This window comes from Vombatus ursinus, unplaced genomic scaffold, assembly GCF_900497805.2.
Source record: "Vombatus ursinus unplaced genomic scaffold, bare-nosed wombat genome assembly UNPS02014882.1, whole genome shotgun sequence".
Lineage (NCBI taxonomy): Eukaryota > Metazoa > Chordata > Mammalia > Diprotodontia > Vombatidae > Vombatus > Vombatus ursinus.
This window is the reverse complement of record NW_020954660.1, coordinates 1,134,792-1,159,265: the sequence shown is the minus strand read 5'-3', so window position 1 is coordinate 1,159,265 and position 24,474 is coordinate 1,134,792. Positions and strand designations below refer to the sequence as shown.

General features: G+C 49.2%; 1 protein-coding gene across 2 annotated transcripts in view; it reads right to left on the bottom strand.

Moving 5' to 3' along the window:
• Positions 1-17,703, bottom strand: part of HEPH (hephaestin) — a 70,910-nt gene extending 53,207 nt beyond the window's left edge. The window contains exons 1-5 of one of the 2 annotated variants that reach the window (XM_027842676.1): positions 17,542-17,703; positions 6,193-6,403; positions 4,023-4,267; positions 2,125-2,337; positions 1,010-1,192 (exon numbers count right to left, since the gene is read on the bottom strand). In XM_027842676.1, the coding sequence (XP_027698477.1) occupies positions 1,010-1,192; positions 2,125-2,337; positions 4,023-4,267; positions 6,193-6,368 (817 nt within the window). In that variant the 5' untranslated portion in view covers positions 6,369-6,403; positions 17,542-17,703. Of the gene's footprint in view, positions 1-1,009; positions 1,193-2,124; positions 2,338-4,022; positions 4,268-6,192; positions 6,404-16,415; positions 16,620-17,541 lie in introns of those variants that run through there. The other variant, XM_027842675.1, reaches the window with a different exon arrangement.
• Positions 17,704-24,474: the final 6,771 nt, after the last annotated feature.

Here is a 24,474-nt window from a genome sequence, read left to right as displayed (position 1 = left end):
GCAAAAGGGAAAACAGAGGGCAAGGCCTGCAGCCCCCCCTCTGACGAGGAACAAGCCACTGCAGGGCCTGACCAAGAGCTGGGGAGGGCAGCCCTGGAGAACAGTTCCAGTCACTGTGCCAGTCACAGTTCTGTCTCCAGGAGCAAGTAAAACATTCTCAGTTTGGCATTCAAGGCCCTCCATCACCCAGCCCCCTCCCTACCTTTCCAGGCTTCTTACCCTAACTCCCCACCACATACTCTTCGGCCTAGTGATTCTGGCCTCCTGGCTGCTCCACCAACAAGACTCCCCCATCTTAGCTCTGGGCATTCTCTCTGGTTGTGTCTCCCAGATCTGGAATGCTCCCCCTCCTCTGCTCCAACTGCTGACCTCCCTGGCTTCCTTTAAGTCCCAATTAAATTCGTCCTATCTTCTATAGGCAGCCTTCCCCAACTCCTCTGTGCCTTCCCTCTGTTTGTTATGTCCTGTTGATCCTGTACAGAGCTTGCTTTGTATGCATTTGTTCGCATGTTGTCATCCCCATTAGATTGTAAGCTCCTCAAGGGCAGGGACTGTCTTTTGCCTCTTTTTATATCCCCAGCCTTAGCACAGTGCCTGGCACACAGTAGGTGCTCAATAAATGCTTTGTTTTGTTTTTATATCCCAAGAGACCAGCACCATGCTTGCCACAAGGTAGGCGCTTAATAAAGGTTTGTTGATTGATTCCGTCCAGCTCTGACATTTTATGAAATTTGGGAAAGGCCAATTCCTACCCAAATAGGCAGGACTTCCAGAGGCAGTTCCTGATGATCTGCTGATGGGAGTGGCCAACCCAAAAGGCCTTCCTACTGGGCATGGAGAACGCAGACTCTTTGCCCGCCTACAGTTTTGCCTTTGCTCAGCCCTGGGCACCAACGGCCAGAGATGCCCCCATCTCATCAGGCTGATGGGGCCCAGAGACTCTGCATCCCTGATCAGGTCAAGGAGAGGGGGTGGCGCAAGCATGAAGTCTGGAGCCAAGTGGCCTCACCGTGCATCTTGTTACTCTCTTGGAAAGCCTCATCCTCTTTGTCCACTGAGGCAGGGTCTGAACAGAACGAGGCAATGTTCTTATCCAGGAGCCAGCTCAAATTCTCATCTACCACACTGAAGAGGAGGAAGAAGTTTTGGTCCACATCCCATCGCCTGGGGGGGGAGCTTCCAGCCAGGGTTCCTGGAGGCAGGAAGGGAAAGGGCCATGAGGAGCCCCAAGGATGGATGACAAAGGGGACAGGAGAGGAAACTGAGGAAACATCCCAGAAGGAAAGAATGAGAAGAGGGGAGGCCTGGGACGTTTGGCCAATGGCAGGAAGGGTGTCTAACCTTCTGATGTGGGGCTTCAATTAAAACTGAAATAGCTTACCCTGTACCCATCCTGCCCAAGACCCAGCCCTGACCACAGTCCCACCCCTAATCACACTCCTAACTCCAATCACATATGTGCCCTACCCTGGCCAAGCCCCCAATCTCACCACACCCCTAACATCCTTCCTCCAAACCAGCCACAACCCTAAAAATCCCTACCCCAACCAAGGCCAAACCCTGAGCAGCCCCCACCCTGACCACACCCACCTACATACCACTCGGAGCTTTGCCAGGGAGGTGAGGAGGAATGAGATGGTAGTGGAAGAGTCAAAAGGGATGGAGGAGGGCAGTCCCTCTGACCCAGACAGTCAATAACTTTGTGACATTGACAGTCTTCATCCCCTGGCTCCTTGCTGTTGTCTGGGCCCAAGACATCAGGCAGCTCTATATAGCACAGCCTGGCACATCAGACTTCCCACGGGGAAACACAAAGACGCACAGGGAAAGCCACCCCAGAGCTCCCTTGCCCTGCCACAAAGAGGCCTCACCTGGTTCTCTGGCTGTCCTTCCTGTCCACTTCCTCTCTCCAGCCATAATACAGGCTCCCAGATGCCTGGCCTCTCTGTGTTTTATCTACTGCTTAAAGCAGCCTCAGAGTGGGGGAGAAGCTGGCGGCCTACTGGGGGCTATTGGCGGCAGCTGTCAACGTCCCCATCCCAACAGCTCAAAGTGCTGTGGCTGGCCACAATAGCAGATGGATCCCCCAGGCCCCATCCCCCTCCTCTGGCTGGGAGATTCTACCTCTTTTGCAGGTGATGAGGGGCCCAATGAGGCCAGAGGCAATATCTCGGGGAGCATCCACATGAGAGTGGTAGATCCAGGTGAGGCAAGCAGGGTCAGCACGGGCAGGCGCGTGGCCCTCAGGTATGGTCCAATTATAGATGTGACTCCCCCCGGGGGGAACAGTGTCATCTGCTTTCAGCCTCCCAGAGGTACCATCTGGGTACAGGGAACCTGGCAAACAGAATAAATACAGGTATCCTCCTCACCCCTATTGCTCAGCATGAGGGTGTTGGAAAGCAAAACACCCAAGTCACCTTAGTTCTGGTGCTGGATTTGGGGAAGGGGGGATTCTGGGATCTAGGAGGCACCAACTTGAGGGAGGTTCTGCCCTGCCCCATGCCTTGGTTCCCCCAGGTGAGAAGAGTTTTACCCAGCAGTCAAATACCAAGAGCTCCTAAGGCCCGAGGTGCTAAGAGAACAGGCCAGTTTTTACATTAGTAGTGGAGAGAATGCTGGATGGGGAGTCAATGAACTCAAATCAGAATTGAGGCCCTGCTGCTCACCTTTACTACAGGCTACCTGGGTGATCGTGGACAAGTCACCTCTCTGCTCATCTCTAAGCCTGAGGGAAACTTGGACTCCACCCTTGGCTCCTCAGGTCTGCTAGGGGGGCTCTGCCTTACCCTGCCAGGGCCTAGACCTCCCCACCACTAAACAGCAGTCTGTCTTCTAGTGGGTACCCTTCTGCCCCCTCCACTTCCCAGCATCCCTTTAGGGGTTGAGTTCCCCTATTAGAATCTAAGCTCCCTGAGGCCAGGGACCATCTTGGGGGTTGTATTTGTATCTTGGTACTCAGCAGTGCCTAGCATAGGTTTCCTTTGTGAGCTGAGGTATTTTTCAGGTTTCATAAAGTTACTTTCCCCTTCCTTCCCTTCTTCCCTCCCTTCCTATCTCATTTCCTCTCTCTCTCTTCTTTTCTCCCTCCCTCCCTCTGCCCCCTCCCTCCCTCCCTCTCCCCCCTCCCTCCCGCCCCCCTCCCTCTCTTTGTCCCCCCCTCCCTCCCTGTTTCCATCCCTCTCTCTGTCTCCCTTGTCTCCATCCCTCTCTCTGCCCCCTCCCTCTCTGTCTCCCTCCCTCTCTTTCTGCCCCCTCCCTCTGTCCCCCTCCCTCTCTCTGTCCCCTTTCTGTCTCTCTCCCTCCCTCTGTCTACATCCCTCTCTGTTTCTTTCCCTCTGTCTCCATCCCTCTCTCTCTGCCCCCTCCCTCTCTGTCCCCCTCCCTCTCTCTGTCTCTCTCCCTCTCTGGTTTCTCATTGATAAAATGATGGAGCTGGCCCAGATGAGGCATACAGAAAGTCTCTTCTAGCACTAAATCCTAGGATCACTGCAAGATGACAGTTTGAAACCCTGGTGCCAGACTCATCGCCATCCCTCTGAGATGGTATCAGCACTGGCCTGGGTCTGAGTCCCTTCCCTTTCTCAGGGCCTGCTCCCTGGGGTCATATCAAGGTGTAACATGAATGGGGAGTCAGCAGATCTGGGCTCAACACTCAGCTCTGCTACTACAGTCCACACTGGGCCTCAGTTTCTTTTTCTGTAAAATAAACATGCTGGCACTCTAAATTGCCCTTTAGCTTTCAAACTCTGTGAACAGCACTTCCAGATTTTCTGAGCACTCTCTCACAAACCACACGTTTGATCCTCGATATAAACCAAACATGATCATTAGCCTTATTTTACAGAGGGGGCCACTGAAGCTCAGAGAGGTCAAGGAAGTGCCCATTTGGGCAGCAGAGCCAGGCCTTGAGTTTGGGTCTCCGGACTACTGGCCTGGAAGGGCTCCCCAGAGGCCCCTCCAAACTCCTTCAGATCAGGTAAAGGGGCCCGGCCTGAGGAGGAGAGGGAATGCCAGCTGACCTTCAGAGTCTTTCTCGTAGAAGACGCCATGGGGGTGAATCGTGTAGGGGCGTGTGGCAAAGTTCTTTAGGTGAACCAGGATGATGTCCCCCACTTCACCCCATAGAACGGGGCCCAGGAAGCCCAACCAGGCCGGCTGGGGCACCTCTGTCATATAGGAGCTATCATAGTATTCCTTATAGACAGTCTTATGGTAGATACTCCCTATTCGGTCCTTGCCAGGTTCCATGAAACCAGCAGCCACCCTAGGGGGAGAGAGAGAAGCAGAAGAGTAATAACAGCTCCCCCTTCCTGAGTGCAGAGGGCTTCCTGGACTCCTCGGCCAGTGAAGCCAGGGCAGTCTATGGACGCCTTCTCAGGAGCATTTTTTAAATACAAAAAAAGAAAATATATCAGTTCACAAAAGAAACAAAAGATTAGGGAAAACAAAGCTGGCCCTTTTCTTCCATCTGTGTTCTCCAAGCCCCTGAAATCTATCCATAGACGCCAGGTCAAGAATCCCTGCTCTAGTACCTAAGGTTAGCAAATAACTATTCTCACAATAACTGGGGAGGTAGACAGTACGTTCATCATTATCCCCATTCAAGAGTAAGTAGACTGAGTCTTAGGAGCATAGAACCAAAAGGAACAGCTAGTCTAACCCCCTCCAAAATGGCACACAGGATCCTAGATCTGGAGCTGGAAGGGGCCTTGGAGGTGACCTAGTTCAACCCTCTCTTTTCACAAAGGAGTAAACTCAGGGCCAGGGAGAGGAAGTGACTAGTCCAAGGTCACACACAAGATCTTAGATCTCGAACTGGAAGGGACCTCAGAGACCAGGTAGTCCAAGCTCTTTGTTTTACAAAGGAGGAAACTGAAGCCCCAGGGGAAAGGAAGTGACTTGCCCAGAGTCACATACTTAATACACAAGAGAGCGGGGATTTGAACTCAGGTCTTCTGCCTTCACTGGCAGCACTCGACTGCTATACCAAGCTGGCCACTAGTGTGGTCTGAGGCAGGGAAGAGGCTGAGGTGGCCTTTCAAGACCTGTTCTAATCCAAAGAGTCTGAGCTTCCAAACCTGGGCTGAAGGGGAAGATGGTCTTTGCTGGAAAAGTTGAGTTACAACAGGTTTATGGGAAGTTGCCTAACTGAGGTCGGCTTTGGAAAGTTGGCCCCAAACTTGGAGGCTCTAGAGTTCCAAAGTGAGTCTTTATGGGGAAAAGATAGGCTGGGTTAGGGGTTAGAGCTCTGGGAATCTGAAGTCGGGCTGTGAACTTGGTCAAGACACTTCTCTGAGCTTCAGGCTCCCCATCTGTAAAATGGGCACAATAGCATCTGCACCATATACCTCTTGGGGCTGTTGTACAGAAACCATGCTCTAGATTGTAAAGTGCTAAAGAAAAGTGAGCACCTGTGATTACCCAGGGCTTAGTGTCAGAAGACTCTTGCACTTACTAGCTATGTGACCTTGGTCCAGTCCCTTCACCTCTCTACACCTCAGTTTTCCCATCTGTAAAGTGGAGATCATGATATTCATAATGCCTTACCCCCCAGGGTTGGCTTGAGGAAAGCGCTTTGCAAACCCTGTTGATATTTAGTCATTTCAGTTGTGCTCAACTCTCCGTGACCCCATTTGGGGTTTTCTTGGCAGAGATATTGAAGTAGTTTGCCATTTACTTCTCCAGCTCATTTTACAGATGAGGAAATTGAGGCAAACAGGGTGAAGAGACTTGCCCAGGGTCACACAACTAGTAAGTGCCTGAGGCCGGATTCAAACTCTGGTCTTCCTGATTCCAGGCCAGCATACTATCCACTGTGCCACCTACCTGCCCCTTTGTAAACCTTAATGTTCCCTAGACATAGGAATTAGTGTTGCCATACTAGAGTCCTAAAGAGGGATTGTGGGATACTAGAATACTAATTTGGAGTCAAGGGCCTTCATTATAAATCTTAATTCTGCTATTCACTAAGACTTACCTTGGTTGGGTAGGTAAGTCACTTCTCTCTAAGACTCAGTCTCCTCATTTGTAAAATGAGGGGGCTATATAGAATATATCTAAGGTCTTCAAGTTCTTAAGTCCCCTTTTCCTAGGAGGCTACTCCATGACCCATAGCAGAGGCCAGGACATCTAGGGCTCTTTACCCCCTGTTACATGCCCTTCCCCAATCCTACGCAAGGTAGAACCTACTTGTCATCTTCCACTGACTTGCCCGTGATGATGTTTCTCCCCTTTGGCAAGTAGTTCCATTGGACTTCTCGGATGGCCAGGTAGTAGACCCGGGTGGCCCCCTGAGCCGGATAAGGCCACAGAGCCAGCATGGAGAGGAGGGCCCCCAGAAGCCACCAGAGGCCCATGGCCTGCATAGATCTGGCAGGCACACGCAGGGGCAGCTTCTGCCCTGCAAGAGAGACACCAAAGAAGCCTTGAGTCTATGTAGCCAGAGAGGCTGCCGAGGAGGGATGAGGCAGGGGCCTTGGCCCAGGGCTATGGAAGGAAAAGTAAAGACAAGACAGATGGAAGGACAGCAAGGCCATGGACCAGCCTCTCCCGAGATGCACTGCTCCATACCTTTAAGATGTGCTGGTCCAACCTCCCTCATTTTATAGAGGAAAAAAGTAAAAATAGCTTGAAATAGCCTGAGAACTGCACTAAGATTTAGGGAACAAAAAAAATAAATAAAAAAAGACTTAGGGAACACCATGTGTGTGTGCCACTTAGAACCAAGGATTGGGCACCTCTGGGTAGTGCCAATTCCAACCTGTCTCTCTGTGTGGTACAGCAGGGGGAGGGATCTCCGCTAGGCGACAGGACAAAGACAAAAATGAACCATCACAAGATGCTAGATTGCCAGCCTCTTGTTCCAGCATCTTTCTCACCTTCTTGACGCAGATTTGGCTTGTGGTCCACTAAGACAACCAGCCTCTTATGACCACGTAACTGCCCACCACTCAGCTCACCCTAATGAGAGGCCAGAAACTCACGGAAGAGTGGGTTAATTTGGAGGATGCAAATGGATTTATGGAATTCACAAAGATTAGGAGGCTCGACCTTCACCAGGACTCTTAAATGAAAAGGGGGGAGTAAGAGTCTGACTCTGTCTCTGCCTCAGTCTGGGGCCTGGAGAATGGGGCTGAGAAGTACCCCAGGGGAGCCAGCGGTGAAGAGAGGGAAGCTAACAGGAAGAGACACCCAATCTTCATCAGCCCCTGCTTCTCCAATGACTGAGATTACAGGCAGCTGCCACCACACCTGGCAATTGATAGAATTTTTAATTGTATATTCAGTTCATTAATCCTTTATTTTTCTATGTTGTTAATGAATAAACAGAAGAGTGAAAAGCATTTTGATGCTTTTATGGAGGATGGGAGGGAGCAGAGAACATTCTCCCCTATTACATCATGTGAGAAGGAACATGGTATAGTCAAATGCCATGTACTGACCACTTCCTGTGGGCCAGTTACTGGGCTAAGTGCTTAGAAGAGGCCCAAGAAAGACAGAAACTTTGGCCCTGCCTGCAAGTAGCTGGGACACAATATGGAGAACAATTAGAAACACATAAGCTCTGTGTATGGAAGGGAGAAAGCACCTACTATGGGCTTTACAAATCTGTTCTCATTTGATCCTCATAATAACCCTGAGCAGCAAGTGATCTCTGTTTGATAGTTGAGGAAACTGAGGCAGACAGAGGTGAAGTGACTTGCCCAGGGGCACGCAGCTAGAAAGTGTCTGAGGCTGCTCTTGCACTCGGGTCTTCCTGACTCCAGGGCCCAGCATTCTAGTCATGGCCCTACTGAGCTGTCTCGACACTAAGACAGAAGGACCAAGTGGGGATTTGCCTCCCTACTTCTGGGTTGTCCAAACCCCCTAGGAGCACTGTGCCTGCCTGCCTTTCCTGTTCTCCCTTCTCAGAGGGCAGGAGCGCTGCTGTTTGCCATTGCGGGCCTCAGACTACCCCTCTGCAAAAGGAGAAACTAATCTCAAGGAATCATAGAATTTCAAGTAGGAACTAATCCAACTTGTACCTGAACAGGGTTCCCTCTACAACATCTCACCACCTTGCTATTAGACCTCTAGTCACAGGGAACTCACTACCTTCCAAGGCAGCCCATTCCACTTTTAGATGAAGGACGCTTCTAACCACTATCAGTCCAATAATGAGGATGATGAGCTATATAGCACTAATGCTCTCTGTGTGACCCTGGATAAGTCCTTTCCCCTCCCTGGGCCTGAGTTTCCTCCTCTGTAAAAAGAGAAAGTTGGATTAGGTGACCTCCAAGGCCCCTTCCAGCTTCAGATCTAGGATCCTGTGTGCCACTTTGGACAAGTCTCCTCCCTTCCCTGGGCCTCAGTTTCCTCCTCTGTAAAATAATGGGGTTGGACCAGGTGGCCTCCAAGGGCCCCCTTTAGAGGCCTAGGATCCTGTCCCAGCAGGTAGTTCAGCCCAGGATTGCCTGGCAGAGGTGGGTTGTAATATACCCATTATTCCTACCCTTCCTACTGGGCAATCTGTGGGCCAGGGGAGCGGCTTAGAGCTTCTTTTCGATGATTTAGATGAACAGTTCTGGTACCTCTTGGCCCAAGGAAGGCCCAATGTTAGAATCCCAAGATGTCAGCACTGGAAGGGGATCAGCTGGTTAGTCTGATTCCATTTTATATATAGGGAAACTGAGACCCAGAGAGGATAAGTGACTTAGCCTCTTCCTCTCCTCTCCAGGTTGTGGTAAAACCAAATTAGATGACACCAGAATTCTGATTTAGTCTTCTCTATTCCCTTTAAGACCCTGAGGGAATTCTCAGTCCCATTTTACAGACCTTATTCCGAGTCAGAGGCAACTCTCACTCCCCAGACCAGTCAGAATGCCCCACCTACCCCTCACAGTGGAGCTAAGCAGTCACCCCCAGAAACACAGACACAAGAAGGAATATACAAGCATACCTACCCCCCCAACACACACACAGAACCCTGGCAAGCTCCCTATGAGAGTTCACTAGACCAGAACCATATTTCAAGGGTTTCCCAAGGATCCATCCATGGCCCCTCTGTCCCCTCTCCTTTGACAACCTCATTCACTCCCATGGCCTCAACAGCTCTGTTTACACAATTTACATGCTGGCTCATTTGAGGTTCATTCAATCCATATTAATCACACAATCAAGCTTCTGCTAGCTGTTTTCTCCAAACTCCCAGGACACACTCTTTCCTTCCTCAATGAATTCAGTGCCTCGCTCACAGTCTTTCTCTCTTCCCCAACTCCTGCCCTCCTATTAAGGAACATTAGCATACATATTGGTATTTCTCCAAATGATCCCTCTTCGAGCCCCCTTCTCTCCCCTGACACTACCACCACCATGGTCCAGGCCCTCCTCACCTCCCGCTTGGATGATTGCCATGGCTTTTGGAGGATCTGCCTGCCAAGGCTGCTGGGGGGCTGCCTGCCACGGCTGCTGGGTCCTACCTGCCGTGGCTGCTGGGGGTCTGCCTGCCACGGCTGCTGGGGGCCTGCCTGCCACGGCTGCTAGGGGCCTGCCTGCCACGGCTGCTGGGGGTCTGCCTGCCATGACTTCTGGGTCCTACCTGCCGTGGCTGCTGGGGGTCTGCCTGCCTCAAGCCTCTCCCCATTCCAGTCCAGCCTCTGCTGGGTTGCCAAATATCTGACCAGATCACCCCTTGCTGATCCTGGAATACTATACTCCATCTCCCAACTACAAGAATCTTCCCTGGCTGTTCCCAATGCCTCCTCATCTCTTCCTTAACTTTCTTGGCTTCTGTAAAGTCCCTCCTTCCACAAGAAACCTTCCCCAGTCCATCCTCCTTAGTATTAGTGCCTTCCCTCTGAGATTAACTCCCATATAGCCTGTATCCATCTCGGTCTGTACATAGTTGTTTGCATTCTGTCTCCCCCATTAGACTGCTAGGCACATAGCAATGACCTTAATAAATGCTTGTTGACTGACTGACTGACCTCCAACTCTCTAACTTCCTACTTCCTCAATTTTCCCCCCACCCCACCTCAGCTATACTCAGAGATGGCCATACCTTTGACCTTACCATCACCCACAAATGTACCACTTCCATAATCATGAGCTTGGAAATTCCTTCATCTGATCAAAATCTGTCGGCATTCCACTTCTCCCTGTGCCTTGTAACCCCTAGCCCAGCTCTTCATCCTCACCATGACCCTCCAGCCCTCAGTTTCTACCCAGACCTTCACCCCTACATTGCCTCCACTCTCCTTTCTTCCCCTTCATGATACCTTGGTGAATCCATTGAAATCTACAGTCTTCTTCTTTTTTTTTCCAATTGTATTTTTAGTTCCAAATTCTCTCCCTCCCAGCTTCCCTTCTCCTACTGATTGACAAAGTAAGAAAAGCCAGTATTTATAGTCAGAAACGTACAACCAAGCAAACCAATTCCCACATTAGCCATGTCCAAAATAGCACATGCTTCAGTCTATACCCTGAGTCCATCACTTCTCTATCAGGAGGTGAGGAGCCTGTCTCGTCATCAATCCTCGGGTACCACTGTGTGGATCAGAGTTCCTAAGTCTTTCAGAGTTGTTTGAATTTCTGCTTTTATTGTTATTGGATAAACGGTTCTCCTGCTTCTACTCATTTCACTTTGCATGAGATCATATGTCTTCCTAAGTTTTTCTGAAACCATCCAGCTCATCATTTCTTAGAGCACAATAGTATTCCATTACATTCATATCCCACAACTTGTTCAGCCATTCCCCAATGGATGGGCACCCCCTTAATTTCCAATTCTTGGCCACCACAAAAAAGAGCTGCTAGAAATATTTCTGTCCTCTTCCTCCTTCTCCAATACAGACCTACTGTTGCCTGGTCAAAGGGTCTGCAAGGTTCAATGGTTTTGAGGGCATAATTTACAACGGTGGTGTCAGACTCAAACGCTGCACGTTGACTTAGAAAGCCACAAATTAACAAGAGCTATATCATATTGTGTTTTTATTTATTTTGTTAAACCTTTCCCAAAGACATTTTAATCTGACTGGGCCGCCTGCAGGCCTTGAGTTTGACAGCTCTTGTCTGGAAGCCCCTGGCCTCCTTATCCTATGGCCAATCTTGCCCTGCTCAGCTTCAGCCTTGGATCACTCCCCCTCCTCACTCCCCACTCCCTCCCATGTTCCTCGTGTGCTGCTGAACAAAGCTGGTGAAAACTATGAAACCCTTCTACCTGAGCCGACTGCAAATTTCTGTTACTTAATTTCAACTGGGCCCTCGCTGTAACATGGCAATCCCTGTAGAGCTCCTTAATCAAGTCGCTATCACTCACCACAGCGTTTTTTCTCAAACCTCATCCCTCCTCAAGCCTCCTATGGTTCCTCTCAGCTGAGAACTTGCCTCCTCTCTACAGATAAAACGGAGCCTGTTCCCAGAGAGCTCCCTCATCTCCCCTCCTCCCCATCTCAAGGCACTTCCATGCCTCCTCCCTGTCTCCTTCACTGCCCCATTTCACACACTGAGGTGGCCTTGCCTGATGCCAAACCCCTCTACGTGCACAAGTGAGCTCATTCTGGCCTAGCTTGTTCCAGCAGATGGCCTCCCCTATCATCCTGACTCTGTTACTAACCCTCAATGTCTTTCTATGAGCTCCTTCCTTTACTACCCACAAACATGCCCATGGCTCATCCATCTTCAAAAAGCCCTCCTTGAACTGGCCAGCCCCTCTAGCTCTGTTCCTATATCTCTCCTCTGTTTTCTGGCTAAAATCCTTGAGAAGGCTTTCTACAATCTACTTCCTTTCCTCTTATTCTCTTCTTTTCTGACATCTTCATTAAACTGAAAATGTTCTCTCCAGAGTCAAAGTCTCTCCTCTTCCTGACTTCCTTGTTACTGTCCATGGCATGACCATCTTCCCAGGCACTGAGGCTCTAAACCAGTGATGGGGAACTTGGGGCCTCAAGGCCATGTGTGTCCTTCTAGGTCTTCAAGTGCAGCCCTTTGACTGAATCCAAACTTTACAGAACAAATCCTTGCCCTCTAGGTCCTCAAGGATGGCCCTCTGACTGAATCCAAACTTTACAGAACAAATCCTTGCCCTCTAGGTCCTCAAGGATGGCCCTCTGACTGAATCTAAACTTCACAGAACAAATCCCCTCTAGGTCCTCAAGTGTGGCCCTCTGACTGAATCCAAACTTCACAGAACAAGTCCCCTCTAGGTCCTCAAGTGGGGCCCTTTGACTGAATCTAAACTATACAGAACAAATCCTTGCCCTCTAGGTCCTCAAGGGAGGCTCTTTGACTGAATCCAAACTTCACAGAACAAATTCTTGCCCTCTAGGTTCTCAAGTGTGGCCCTCTGACTGAATCCAAACTTTACAGAACAATTCCTTGACTTCTAGGTCCTCAAGAGAGGCTCTTTGACTGAATTCAAACTTCACAGAACAAATCCTTGCCCTCTAGGTCCTCAAGTGGGGCCCTCTGACTGAATCTAAACTTCACAGAACAAACCCCTCTAGGTCTTCAAGTGTGGCCCTTTGATTGAATTCAAACTTCACAGAACAAATCCCCTTAATTAAAGGATTTGTTCTGTAAAACTTGGACTCAGTCAAAAAGCCATACTCAAGGACCTAGAAGGCCATATGTGGCCTGGAGGCCACAGGTTCCCTACCCCTGCTCTAAACTAAGGTATCCTCTTTGACTCCTCACTCTCATCCCCATATCCAATCTATTGCCAAGTCCTATCATTTCTAACTTTGGAACATCTCTCCAATATACCAGCTTCTCTCCTCTGACATGGCCATCCCCTCCCTAGGCCTCAATTTCCTCCTCTGTAAAAATAAAAGGAGGTCCCTCTCAGCTCAAAGATCTTAGCTGTCACCTGGGATGAGTTATTTCCCCTCCATGGGCCTCAGTTTCCTCCTCTGTAAAATGAAGGTTGGGCTAGTTGACCTCTGAGGTTCAAGTCTATGGTGCTATGAGCCTGTGTAACATTGTGCATTATAGTTACATGGTATCACAGAAGCAACAGCACTACCTGACACGATCTGAAACCACGTCAAGACTGAATTGGGACAAGGAGGCTAAGGCTTAAGCCATAATTTAACTTCCAGGCCCAAGTACAGAAGACCAGGAGTGGGGAGCTTCTGGCCAAGACACCAACATGGCCAACCCAGAGGCAAGGAAACTGCACCCAACTGAATCAATGCTGCATCCTTGCTGAATAAGTAAACTTCTTTTTGTTAACTGATATATGGGTATGCGTGTCTGATTTTGTCCCAGTCCTAAACCTGAACTTGGGCTGATCTGAGTCAGGCCTGGCCTATGTCACCTGGGTTTATTGATTGATTGTCCCCCTTCTATAGCATAATCATGATCTTTTTCATGATAAAAATAGCATGTATATAGCACCTACTATGTGCCAAGAGCTTTCCAATTATTAGCTCATTTTAGTATAAGCTCTGTGAAGGCAGGACTCATGTCATACCTAAGTTGTGTGGGCTCTAAAGAAATGTTTATTGAGCAAATGAAGGAATTGTGCACAGCGGCATTCAAAGGCAGATACAAAACAATGCAGGTGTATACTGACTGCAGAGGAAGGAAGGAAAGAAGAGGGAGGGAGAGAGCACATGTGACCTTGGGAAAGTCCCTCATCTCTCCATAACTTGTGAAATAAGAGACATAGTCTAACTGGCTCCCCACCCCTGCTCCCCCCACGGTGCTCCGCAAACAGCTAGAGCTGGACAAACATCAGGAAATGGACCAGATGATCTCTACAGGTCTGGAAGTCTAGGAATGAGAGGGGGAAAGAGGAGGGAGAAATGCAGGACAGGAAGTGCAACATCAAGAGAGGAAGGGGAGAAGTCAAGAGTTACCCCTCTGCCAGAGGACACGGGAAAAGTGGCCCTGGGCTGGGTGCACTTGGCAAAGCCTCAGGCTCAAACTGCTAGAGAGACTTTGCTCCACCCTGGGAAATTAGCATCCTGTCCAAGGAAGATATAAACAACAGGTGAGAGTTTACATGCTATTCTTTTCTGGTCAAAGTACAAGAACGCTGCACTTGCATCTCCTTCACCTGGAACTAGGCAGGCCCAGCCAAGAAAAAGGACAAGTTCCGGAGCTCCCATTCTAAAACACAACAGCCAATACTTATTGGGGGGCTCCTGCATGCCAAGCCCTTTCTGTCCACTCACAAAATGCCCTGTGGCAGGCACTTAGCACCTCATGCCTGGACTATTGCAGTGGCGCCACACTTGGCCTTCCTGTCTCAAGTCTCTCCTCATTCCAGCCCTTCCATCTTCGACTCAGCTGCCAAATGGATTTTTCCCAAAGCTCAGGTTTGAGCTCACTAAACTTCAGGGGCTCCCTATTACCTCCAGGATCAATTAAAATATCTTCTGTTTGGCGTTCAAAGCCCTTCCCACCCTGGACCCCTTCTAACTTTCCAATCTTGTATTTGATACCTGTCCACAAACTCTGATCCAGCTACAACAGCTTGCCTACATGCAGTTCCTCAAATATGAGGTCCCATCTCCAGACTCCCTTTGTACTTGTTGTCCCCCATGCCTGGAATGCCCTCTCCCGCCTCACCTTGACTTTCCGGCTTCTTTCAAAGCTTAACACAAATTCCAGCATAGACTGTTGGAGTCGGGAGGAAGCTTGGAACACAGAATATTAGAAGTGGAGGGGCCTCAGGACAGAGAATGTCACAGCTGGGAGAAATCTTAGAATACAGAATGTCAAAACTGAAAGGTACTGTAAAACAGAGAATATCAGAACTGATCGGTGTCTTCAGGACGTAGGAAGTCCCAGCTGAGAAGGCCGTTAGCAGACAAAATCAGAGCTGGGAGGCACCTTAGATCATAGAACAGGAAAGTTTTAAAGCACTTTGATAATCATGGAGCTAGAAGAGACTTTACAGATGAGTAAACTGAGTCTCACCATGTAGAAATGGGTTTCCCAGGGCCAGAGAGCTAGTAAGTACCAGCTATGAACCTGGATCTTCTGGACTCCATAACCTGTACTCTATCCACTAGTGGGGGGTAAGGGGGGAAGGTAGTATGAAAAAAAGGACCTTCTAGGTCCTTGGGTATGGCCTTTTGACTGAGTCCAGGTTTTACAGAACAAATGCTTTTATTAAGGGGATTTGTTCTCTGAAGTTTGGATTCAGTCAAAGAGCCAAATTTGAGGACCTAGAGGGGATTTGTTCTGTGAAGTTTGGATTTAGTCAAAGGGCCACACTTGAGGACCTAGAGGGCCACATATGGCCTCAGGGCCGCAGGTTCCCCACCCCTTCCACTATGCCCTATTGCTTGGTACAAATGGCAGAGGAAATTGAGCTCCAGAGACTTGCCCAAGGGGCCCTTGTGCCTGGCTTCATCCAGTACACCTCAGCTGCCAGCAGCATCCCAACCCAGGCCTTGGCCCACCAAACCAGACTGACTCTTGGCAGTCTCTGGACCGTCTGTGCCGTGACTGGCTCACTCAATGTGGAAGTGTTCAAAGTCAGCTCTTCAGAAGCCACATATCCTCATATTACCAGTTTTAAAACCACATCAAAGTAGAACTCTGACACGGGGCTGGTTGGGGGTTTTTAAATAGTTTAAGTGGTTATACCACACTCTTTCATACTCATTACCTCATTGGCCTCTGGAGGGGTGGGGGGGAGAGCAGGACTGGAAGTTCCCAGGAAAAATTCAAGCTCATAGGCCAGAGAAAATGGCACCTTCCAGCTCACTGGCCTTGAAAACTTTGGCTGAGGAAGAAACTGAGGCCCAGGGAGGGGAAGCCAATGTGGAGCTTTCAGTTTAGAATCTGAGGAGCTCCTCAGGCCTTGATTCCCAGCTCTGATCTCAGGCAAGTGACTTCACCACCCTTAGCCTCAGTTTCCTGACTCCTAAGGTCAGCTTTAAATCTCTGGGGCCCATCAAGTCACATGGGTAGTAACAGAAACCAAATTATCACCCAGATCCCAGCCAATGAGGGTTTTGTTTTTTTTCCATTGCCGCAACATCATGAGTCAGATCATTTTACATAGGAGGAAACTGAGGCCCAGAAAGGGGAAAACAACTTGCTTGAGCTCGAAGGGCTAGTAAGAGGGGCAGGGCCGGAATAGGGACAGTCTCCAAACCTAATGCTTAAGTTTGCCCTGCCTTAGGACAGGAGTCATCTGGTCCAAGCCCTTTATTTTAAAGAGGGGGAAACTAAGGCCCAGGGAGAGGGAGGGTCTTGCCCAAGCATACAAAAAGGGCAAGAATTTGCACCCAGATCCTCAGGCTCTGGATGCACTTGCCCTTGCCACTGAACTCCATGCCACTGTGCCCTCTGGGTGCCAACAACTTAGACCTTGTTTGCCTTCTGTAGGGGTAGCGGAGAGAGGAAGGGTGAAGGGAAGGGGAGGGGAACGGGAAGGGAGAGAGAGGAAGGGGCCTACAAAGGAGGGGGCTTACCTGGCCTCCTGGGCCTAGCCCTCGGCAGCCTGGGGGAAGCCAGGCTCACGTAGGCCACGGGGGTCCCAGAGGGGAGCCCAGGCCTTCTCCTCAGGCCCAGGCCCCAGCCCCGGCCCCTTCCCCGGCCCGGTTCAGAAAGTGTTGGGGGCCTTTGGGATTGGCCCAACCTAGGCCGAGATCCTGGCAGGGATTCCCAGAGGCCTGGGCCGGGGCCGGCCGGGGCCCAGGGGCGGGGCCAGGGGCCGGGGGCGGGGTTCAGGGGCGGGAGCGGGGCGTCTTTGTTATCTGGGCCGAGAGGAAGGGGTTAGGGAGGAGAGAAACACGCCCTGAGGAGAGGAACAGCAGCCCAGGCCCCATCCTAGGCCGCCAGCAGCTGGGCCAGCCCCCAGCCACTGGGCCCCCTCCCTCACGCATTAGCCAGCAGGAGAAATAGACTCCGTGTGTCCCCACCCTCTGTACGGCTGCCCTGTCTCTTGCTCTGGTGCATAACACAGGAGACAGGGCTGGGAGGGCCCTTACAATAGCATATGTGGAAGCTGGGAGGGACCTAAGAACATGGAATATCAGAGCTGAGAGGGACTTTAGAACATAGAATGCTGGAGCTGAGAGAGGCCTTAGAACAAGGAATGTCAGAGCTGGGAGGGGCCTTAGAACAGGGAATGTTCGAGCTGGGAGGGCCCTTAGAACAGGGAATGTCAGAGCTGGGAGGGCCCTTAGAACAGGGAATGTCAGAGCTGGCAGTGGCCTTAGAACAGGGAATGTCAGAACTGGGTTGGGGCCTTAGAACAGGAAATGTCAGAGCTGGGAGAGGCTTGTCAGAGCTGGGAGGGACCTTAGAACAGGGAATGTCAGAGCTGGGAGGGGCCTTAGAACAAGGAATGTCAGAATTGATGGAGACCTTAAAACAGAAAATGTCAGGGCTAGGAAGGGCCTTAGAATATGGAACATCAGCGTTGGGAAGAATCACAGTGTCAGAGCTAGAGAGACGTTAGAACCTGGAACAGCAGAACTGGAAGGCACTAGAGAGATCACCTATTTTAACCCCTTCATTTTTCAAAGGCGGCAACTGAAGCCCAGAAGAGGGAAGTCACTTCAATCAGATCATAGATTTGGAGCTGGAAAGTACCTTAGAGCCGTCTTCTGGTCTGAACACCACGAGAACCAAGGCCATTAAGTCACTCAGCCAGATCCCACAGTAATAAATGACAAAGGAAGATTTGGAAGCCAGGCCCTCTTGCTCAGAACCCAACGCTCTTCCCACCGTACCTCCACCAACTAGCAAATGAGCCTTGAATCTCCAAGGCTCAGGGCCTGAGGCCTACTGCCTCTCCCCCAATAACTGCACTTCTACCCTCCCAGGCTGCCTCTTCCTGCCTTCCTGCTACTTCCTCTAACAGGCTGTCAGGCCTGGCACGAAACCGTGGGGCGATAGCAGCCTAAGCTCTTCCTTTAAGGGAGCTCCACAGGCCCCCATTGAAAAACCAAAAACAGCCAGAAGGAAAGAGAGCTGGACTCTATACAAGTCAGGAGACCTGGTTTTGCTGCTTACTAACTAGTACATTGGGTGGCCTTGGCCAAGTCACTTACCTCTAGACCTCATGCTTAATATAAGGCTGTCAGATTTGCTGGTCACTTCAGTGTTGGTACGCTATATTGTTGTCCTCTACCCACCTAGCAATCTATTTAAAGGCCCCCAAATGGGCCTCTCACAAGGAAGCAGCGTGTAGAACCAGAAAACACATGGGACAGGAAGGGTTCTGGTTCCACATCTTTACTAGGGCATGACCTTGAGCAAGTCACTTATCTCCTTTCTGGGCCTCACTTTCCTCATCTGGCAAATGGGAGAGTTGGATTAGATCTGGGGCTCTTAATCTTTTGTGTTAAGTCCCTTTTAGGCCTCCAGAAGTCTGGTGAAGGCTATAGATTTCTTTTTAGAATCATGTTTTTAAATAAATTCCTAACTGAAGGAAAAGCTGTTTCAGTTGGAGGTTTGTGGCAATCAATGTAATTTTTTTTCCCATCCAAGTTCACAGACCCCCTGAAATCTATCCAGAGACCCCTTGGGAGGGAGATGGTTAAGAAACCCTAGACTTGGCTCCCTTCAAACTGGAATATACTCTGTTCTGGATGCTAAGGATATGGGATGTCAGAGCTGGGATGGGGCCTTAGAACAGGGCATATTTGGCTCCAACTTTCTGGATCCCAAAGTCCCTTTCAGATCTCCCAAGGTGTCTCCCTGCAGTCTGAATGCATCTGAGGTGAAAGGAAGTCTCTGTCAAAGGATAAAAATTGTCCATTCCAAAAACTGCTGAAGTCCTGACCAGAAGGTTGGAAAAGCCTTAGGAAATCATGGGGCACATTGATTGAAGAAGGGAAGGAGAAGGATGAGGTCTCAAAAGCACCAGAGAGAATGCCCTAAGCTGGCTCACTAGTGAGAGAAAGGAAGGGCTCAGGAGAGGGAAGGTGGGGGCCCAGAACCCAGCCTCCATCAGTGTTCTTACTTGTTGAAGAGGCGTCCCAAGCTAGGAGCAGCTGCGGTCCTGGAGGCTGGCCTCACACACTGACTTCTTGTGACTTGAGAGTCTGAGGCATGGCCTTGGGAGGAGAATGGGCCAAAAGCACGGGCCAGGCGAGCAAAGTCTCTGTCATAAAGCTCTAAAGGCGGCCTGGTGTCCTTGGAGACCTGGGAGCTGACCTAGGCTTGGGCCTCCCGGCTTGGGCCTCCAGCCATAGCCAAATGGGAACCCCTCAGCAAGATGGGAGGAGGCAGGCCTACACGTCATCATCCTGGCTGTAGACACCCCCTTCTACCATGAACCTTGGAGCACAGTAGCCCCGAGCAGGAAGGTGGGAACAGGATTCATTAAGCTGGGGTCCAAGTCCAGCCAGTAAGGATTTTATTGCAGGGAGGGGAAGGAATGAGACTGTGACTCACAGAAGCCAACAGGAGACAGGTTATAGACCTCCGGGAACCATCAAAGGGCCAGGCTGGGCTTTCAAGCAGGTCTTTAGTAATCACTGGGGGGCAGCCCCACCTCCCTGCCAGCTGTGGTCACATTTCAAGCAGTGAGAACGGAGGAAGCTGCTAGTGTTTAGATGAGCCCTGGTCTGCAATTCAGAGTTCAGATCCATCCATCCATCCATCCATCCATCCATCCATCCATCCATCCATCCATCTCCCCTTAAAACCTTTAAAAATGATATCATAATGATGATGATGATGATGATGATAATAATAATAATAATAATAATAATAATGAATGCCCTCCTTCCTCCACTCCTCCTACTGACCTCCATGGCTTCCTTTAAGTCCCAACTAAAGCACCTTCTTTTACTGGAGATTCCTCCACCCCCTCTTGTTTCTAGGGCTTTCTCTCTCTTAATTATTCCCTACTTGTCTTCTCTATTTAGCTTGCTTTGTATGTATTGGTTTGCATGTTTTCTTCCCCATTAGATTGTAAGCTCCTTGAGGGCAGGGACTGTCTTCTGCCTCTTTGCATCTCTAGCAGTAGCATAATGCCTGGCACAGAGGAGGCGATTAATAAATGTTTGTTGCTTGAATTGTTACACAGTGCTTTCCATACCCTTTCCCATGAGCAAAGTGGTGAAATAGTGAACTATGCCTTTAAAAGAAAATCAGACAGACCTGTGATTTTATTTATCTAAGGACCTGCAGGATGAGGAAACTCCCTCCACTGATGCAGATCACCAACTGCTTTTCAACTTATAGTCTTACAGACCTGCCTGGGGTACTGAGAGGTTAAATGATTTACCCAGGGTCACCTGTATCAGAGGCAGGATTTAAACTCTGGTCCTCCTGGCTACAGTTCAGCTCTTTAACTGCTACGAGGCCATGTGCAGTCATCTTGACCCATGTCTTGCCGCTGGACCCCAATGACTCTGGAGGAGAGAGTGAGGCTGATGACTTTGCACAGCCCTGCCTCACTTAAATCCAATTCGCTTGCAAGTCAAGACATTGCCCTCTTGATGTCATGGTCCTCTTCAAGAATGAAAGATACTGCTTCTAAAATAAGCCATAGAAACCTTTAAGGGCTAGGGAAATGGGAGATAGTACTGTTGGGATGATAGCAATATACCTACCAATCCTATTTTACAGATTCCAGGGCCCATTTCCCTGTGCCCACTAAAGGACAAAGTCTCTCTTTGAGATACCTGAACTATTGTCCACTTTAAATCCCAAGTTCTTAATGCCCATCAATTGGGGAGTGGCTGAACAAGTTGTGGGATGTGATTAGAATGGAATACTATCGTGCTATAAGAAATGATGAGCAGGATGCCCTCAGAAACACCAGGAAAGACTTGCACGGGCTGATGCAAAGGGAAACGTACTATGTACAAAGTAACAGCAATATTGTAAGATGATCAGTTCTGAATGGCTTAGCCATTCTTAGCAATACAATGAACCAAGACAACTCTGAAGGACTTAGGATGAAAAATGCCATCCATCCCCAAAGAACTGATGGTGTCTGAATACAGATTTGAAGCATACTTTTTGTTTTTACTTTCATTATTTTTCTTGAGGTTTTTTTCTTGTCTATGTTTTCTTTCACAACATGACTATTATGAATATGTTTTGCATGACTACACATGTATAGCCTATATGGAATTGCTTGCCTTTCAATGGTGGTGGGGGGGGTGGAGGGAGGAAGGGAGAGAATTTGGAACTCAAAGTGTTAAAAACAAATGTTAAAAATTGTTTTCACACGCAACTGGGGGAAAATAAAATACTAAATAAAGCTAAATAAATAAATAATTCCCAAATTCGTGTTCATCTTAAAGACCAGATTGGGTCAGCTCATGAGCAAACATTCATTGCCCACCTACTATGTTCGGGGTCCTTGCGTTGTTGGGCATACAAAGAACAAGGAAGCAGGGCCTCTGACCTGTAGCTGACTGATTGAAACAAGTAGAATCCAAGGGAGATCACCTGCCTATGCCTCAGAACCAGGAAAACTCCAGTTCAAATCCCAGATGGGATGATGACTGGTGGTGGGACCCTGGGTCAGTCACTTCAACTGCCAGTGCCACCCTGGGCAGCTCTCTACAGACCAGAATTGTAGAGCAGATGCCAATCTTCATTGAGAGGGCTTCTCTGCCAAGGAGATCACCAGGCCAAAAGAAAAAAAATGTACCAGGCATTGGGATTTAAAAAAAAAATTTGGTAGAGGGCTCTCCCTGGGCCCAAACAAGTCATTTGTGACCTGGGACAAGTCAGTTGTCCTCTCTCAGCCTCAGTTTCCCCCTGTGTAGAATGAGGGAGTTTAACTAGATGACCTCTAAGGTCGGGCCAACCTTAAATCCCTGATCCTTTTTATAAATACACAATTTCAGTTCCAGAAAATCCTGCCCTCCCAGGCCCCATAGGGATTTCTTTTGGGATTAGTTAAGTCTCATTTGCTTCCAGTAGCACAAAAAGCCTCATGGCCCCCATTGGAAGGAGGGTTAGGGGATTTTTCCAACCTTTTAAAAAGGGCTCTGCCCCTCTGGTTCATGTTTAGGCTTGCCTCTGACCCTTCACTTCTGCCTTCTAGCCTCTAGCCAACCATTGAGGATCAGCCCAAGCCTGACTCGGTCAGAAACCCCTCTCTTCTCCCTCCTGCTGCAGTGGGGGGGGGGCAGACAAGGGCTAGAGTCAGGGTTCAAATCCCAGGTCAGCTCCTTCCTACCTGTGTGACCTTGGGCAAGTCACTTTTTCTTCCCAAGCCTCAGCTTTCTCGTCTGTAAAAGGAGGACGCTGGTCCAGGGGACCTCTGAGGTTGCTTTCAGCTCTCAATCTATGACCCTGTGAAATCCTGTAGCACTTACTGGCCATCCCCCACAGCTTGGTGCTTAATTATAAAGCACTGTCCTTGCAGCCTTTGTGGGAATCTTATCTCCCCAACTCAACTCCCTCAGGGAAGGGATGGAGTCTGATAATTTTACTGTAGTCTATGGTCTTCAGAACATCTAACACAGGGCTAAACACATAATTGGCACTCCTTTCGAGATCATGTTGTCTGACACCATCCCTAATTTTCAGAAGGAGAGACTGAACCCCAGATTGGGGAAGCGATTGGCTTAAAACACACAGGTAGGAGGAGAAGAGCAAGTATCCTTGCTCTATTGGGTTCAATTTGCTGCAGTGTTTATTTAGCACTGATGAAGGATCAGGGGGAGAGAAAGCCTGGCAAAGAAGAGAAGTCACAGGTCCAAGTCCTGACTCTGATGTATATTGGTCATGGGGGGGGGAAGAGGAATGTTCTGGGTAACTAACCCTCTAAGACTATAAATTGCACAGGAAATGTCCTTATCTGTAAAGTTCCATCTACCAATGAAATCAGAGGTCCACTCAGTTCCCCTCCCTACTGAGTACAAGGAGAGAGAACAGCAGGTCTCAATATGGAAGACCTGAGTTCTGATCCTCCGTCTGATACATCCTGGAAACCTGTCCCTGGGCAAATAAGTCACCTAACCTCTCAGGGCATCAGGCAAGATTCTTAAGTTAGAGAGAAGGCGCTAGCCTGCTTTGGGAGAGAGAACTTCCTCTCTAAAAGTTCTCCACACCAATGAAACGATAAGTCTGCTCCACAAAAAAAAGAGTAAGATACAGTCCATTAAACATTTAGTGAGCATGTACTGTGTTGTGTACTAGGCACTGTGCTGAGATACAAAGACGAGAGTGACACAGAGTCCTTGCCCTCAAGGAGGTTACATTCTAACAGGGGAGAGTCAATGTATAGAGGAACATAGATTTAGAGCAAAAAAGAGGCCAAGGACAACCTTCTCAATTTACAGATGAGGAAACTGAGGCACCAGGTGGCTGTGACATGCCCAGAGTCTTACAGCAAGTTGTTCTTGTTGTTGTTTGAAGAGGACCAAGGACATCACAGGGACAATGTCTTCTGTTTGTTTGTTTGTTTTTGATTTTGCTGAGGCAATTGGGGTTAAGTGACTTGCCCAGGGTCACACAGCTAGTAAGTGTTAAGTGTCTGAGGCCGGATTTGAATTCAGGTCCTCCTGACTCCAAGGCGGGAGCTCTAGCCACTGCGCCACCCAGCTGCCCCAGGGGCGATGTCTTAACTTGTGTCTGACCTGGATTTAAGTGAAGCAGAGTTGTACACTCAGTCTCACTCTCTCTTCCAGAGTCACTGAAGTCCAGTGGAAGGACAAAAGTCAGGACGACTGTCATTGGCTTGGGATGCGGTGGATGACCTTGGCATCTTTGATGTCTGAAGCTCTAAGTGCTCCATAGTGCCTGCTTTCAGCCACCTTCATGGCTATTGGAACAAATTGTTCTCACCTGCCCATTCTACCAGGGGAAGTCTTCACATACTTGAGGCAGACACTCCCCTACCTCACCAATGGGTTTGTAGCCTGTCGGTTACCCTCAGCCTGGTTTAGCCCATCTACTGAGACGTCTTACTGGGATGTGGTCGCTGCATAAGCTACAGCTTTTTGGAGTCATAGGTGAGGGCTGGGTGCCAGGTGGAGCCCAAATGTGGATGAGCAGCCCTGAAAAGGGCTCGGCAAGCCTTCACACCAGAGGTGCTAGTCCTCCTGAACACCCCATACAGCAAATAGCGGTAGCAAGGTAGCTAAGTGGATATCTAGGCACAGTGGATAGAGGGCTGGGCCTGGAGTCACTGAGACCTGAGTTCAAATCCAGCCTCAGATATTTACTGTGTGACCCTGGGCAAGTCACTTAACCTCTGTTTGCCTCAGTTTCCTCAAATGTAAAATGGGGATAATGATAGCACCTACATCTCAGGGTTGTTGTGAGAACCAAATGGAATAACATTTATAAAGTATTCAGCATAGTGCCTGGCATATAACATATAAATAGGGGTAGACTGACTGATGTTTGATTTGAACCTAGGCCCTTCTGATTCCAAGTCCAACATCCTATCTAATTCACCACAAAGAAATGTATGTAGATTATATAAAAATGAATACAGGTAGTTTTGGGAAAGAGTGCACTATGAATTGGGGAGATCAGGACAGGCTTCCTGGAGGTGGCCTTGAGCTGAGTCTGGAAGGGAACAACGTCAGGGTGTTTTCC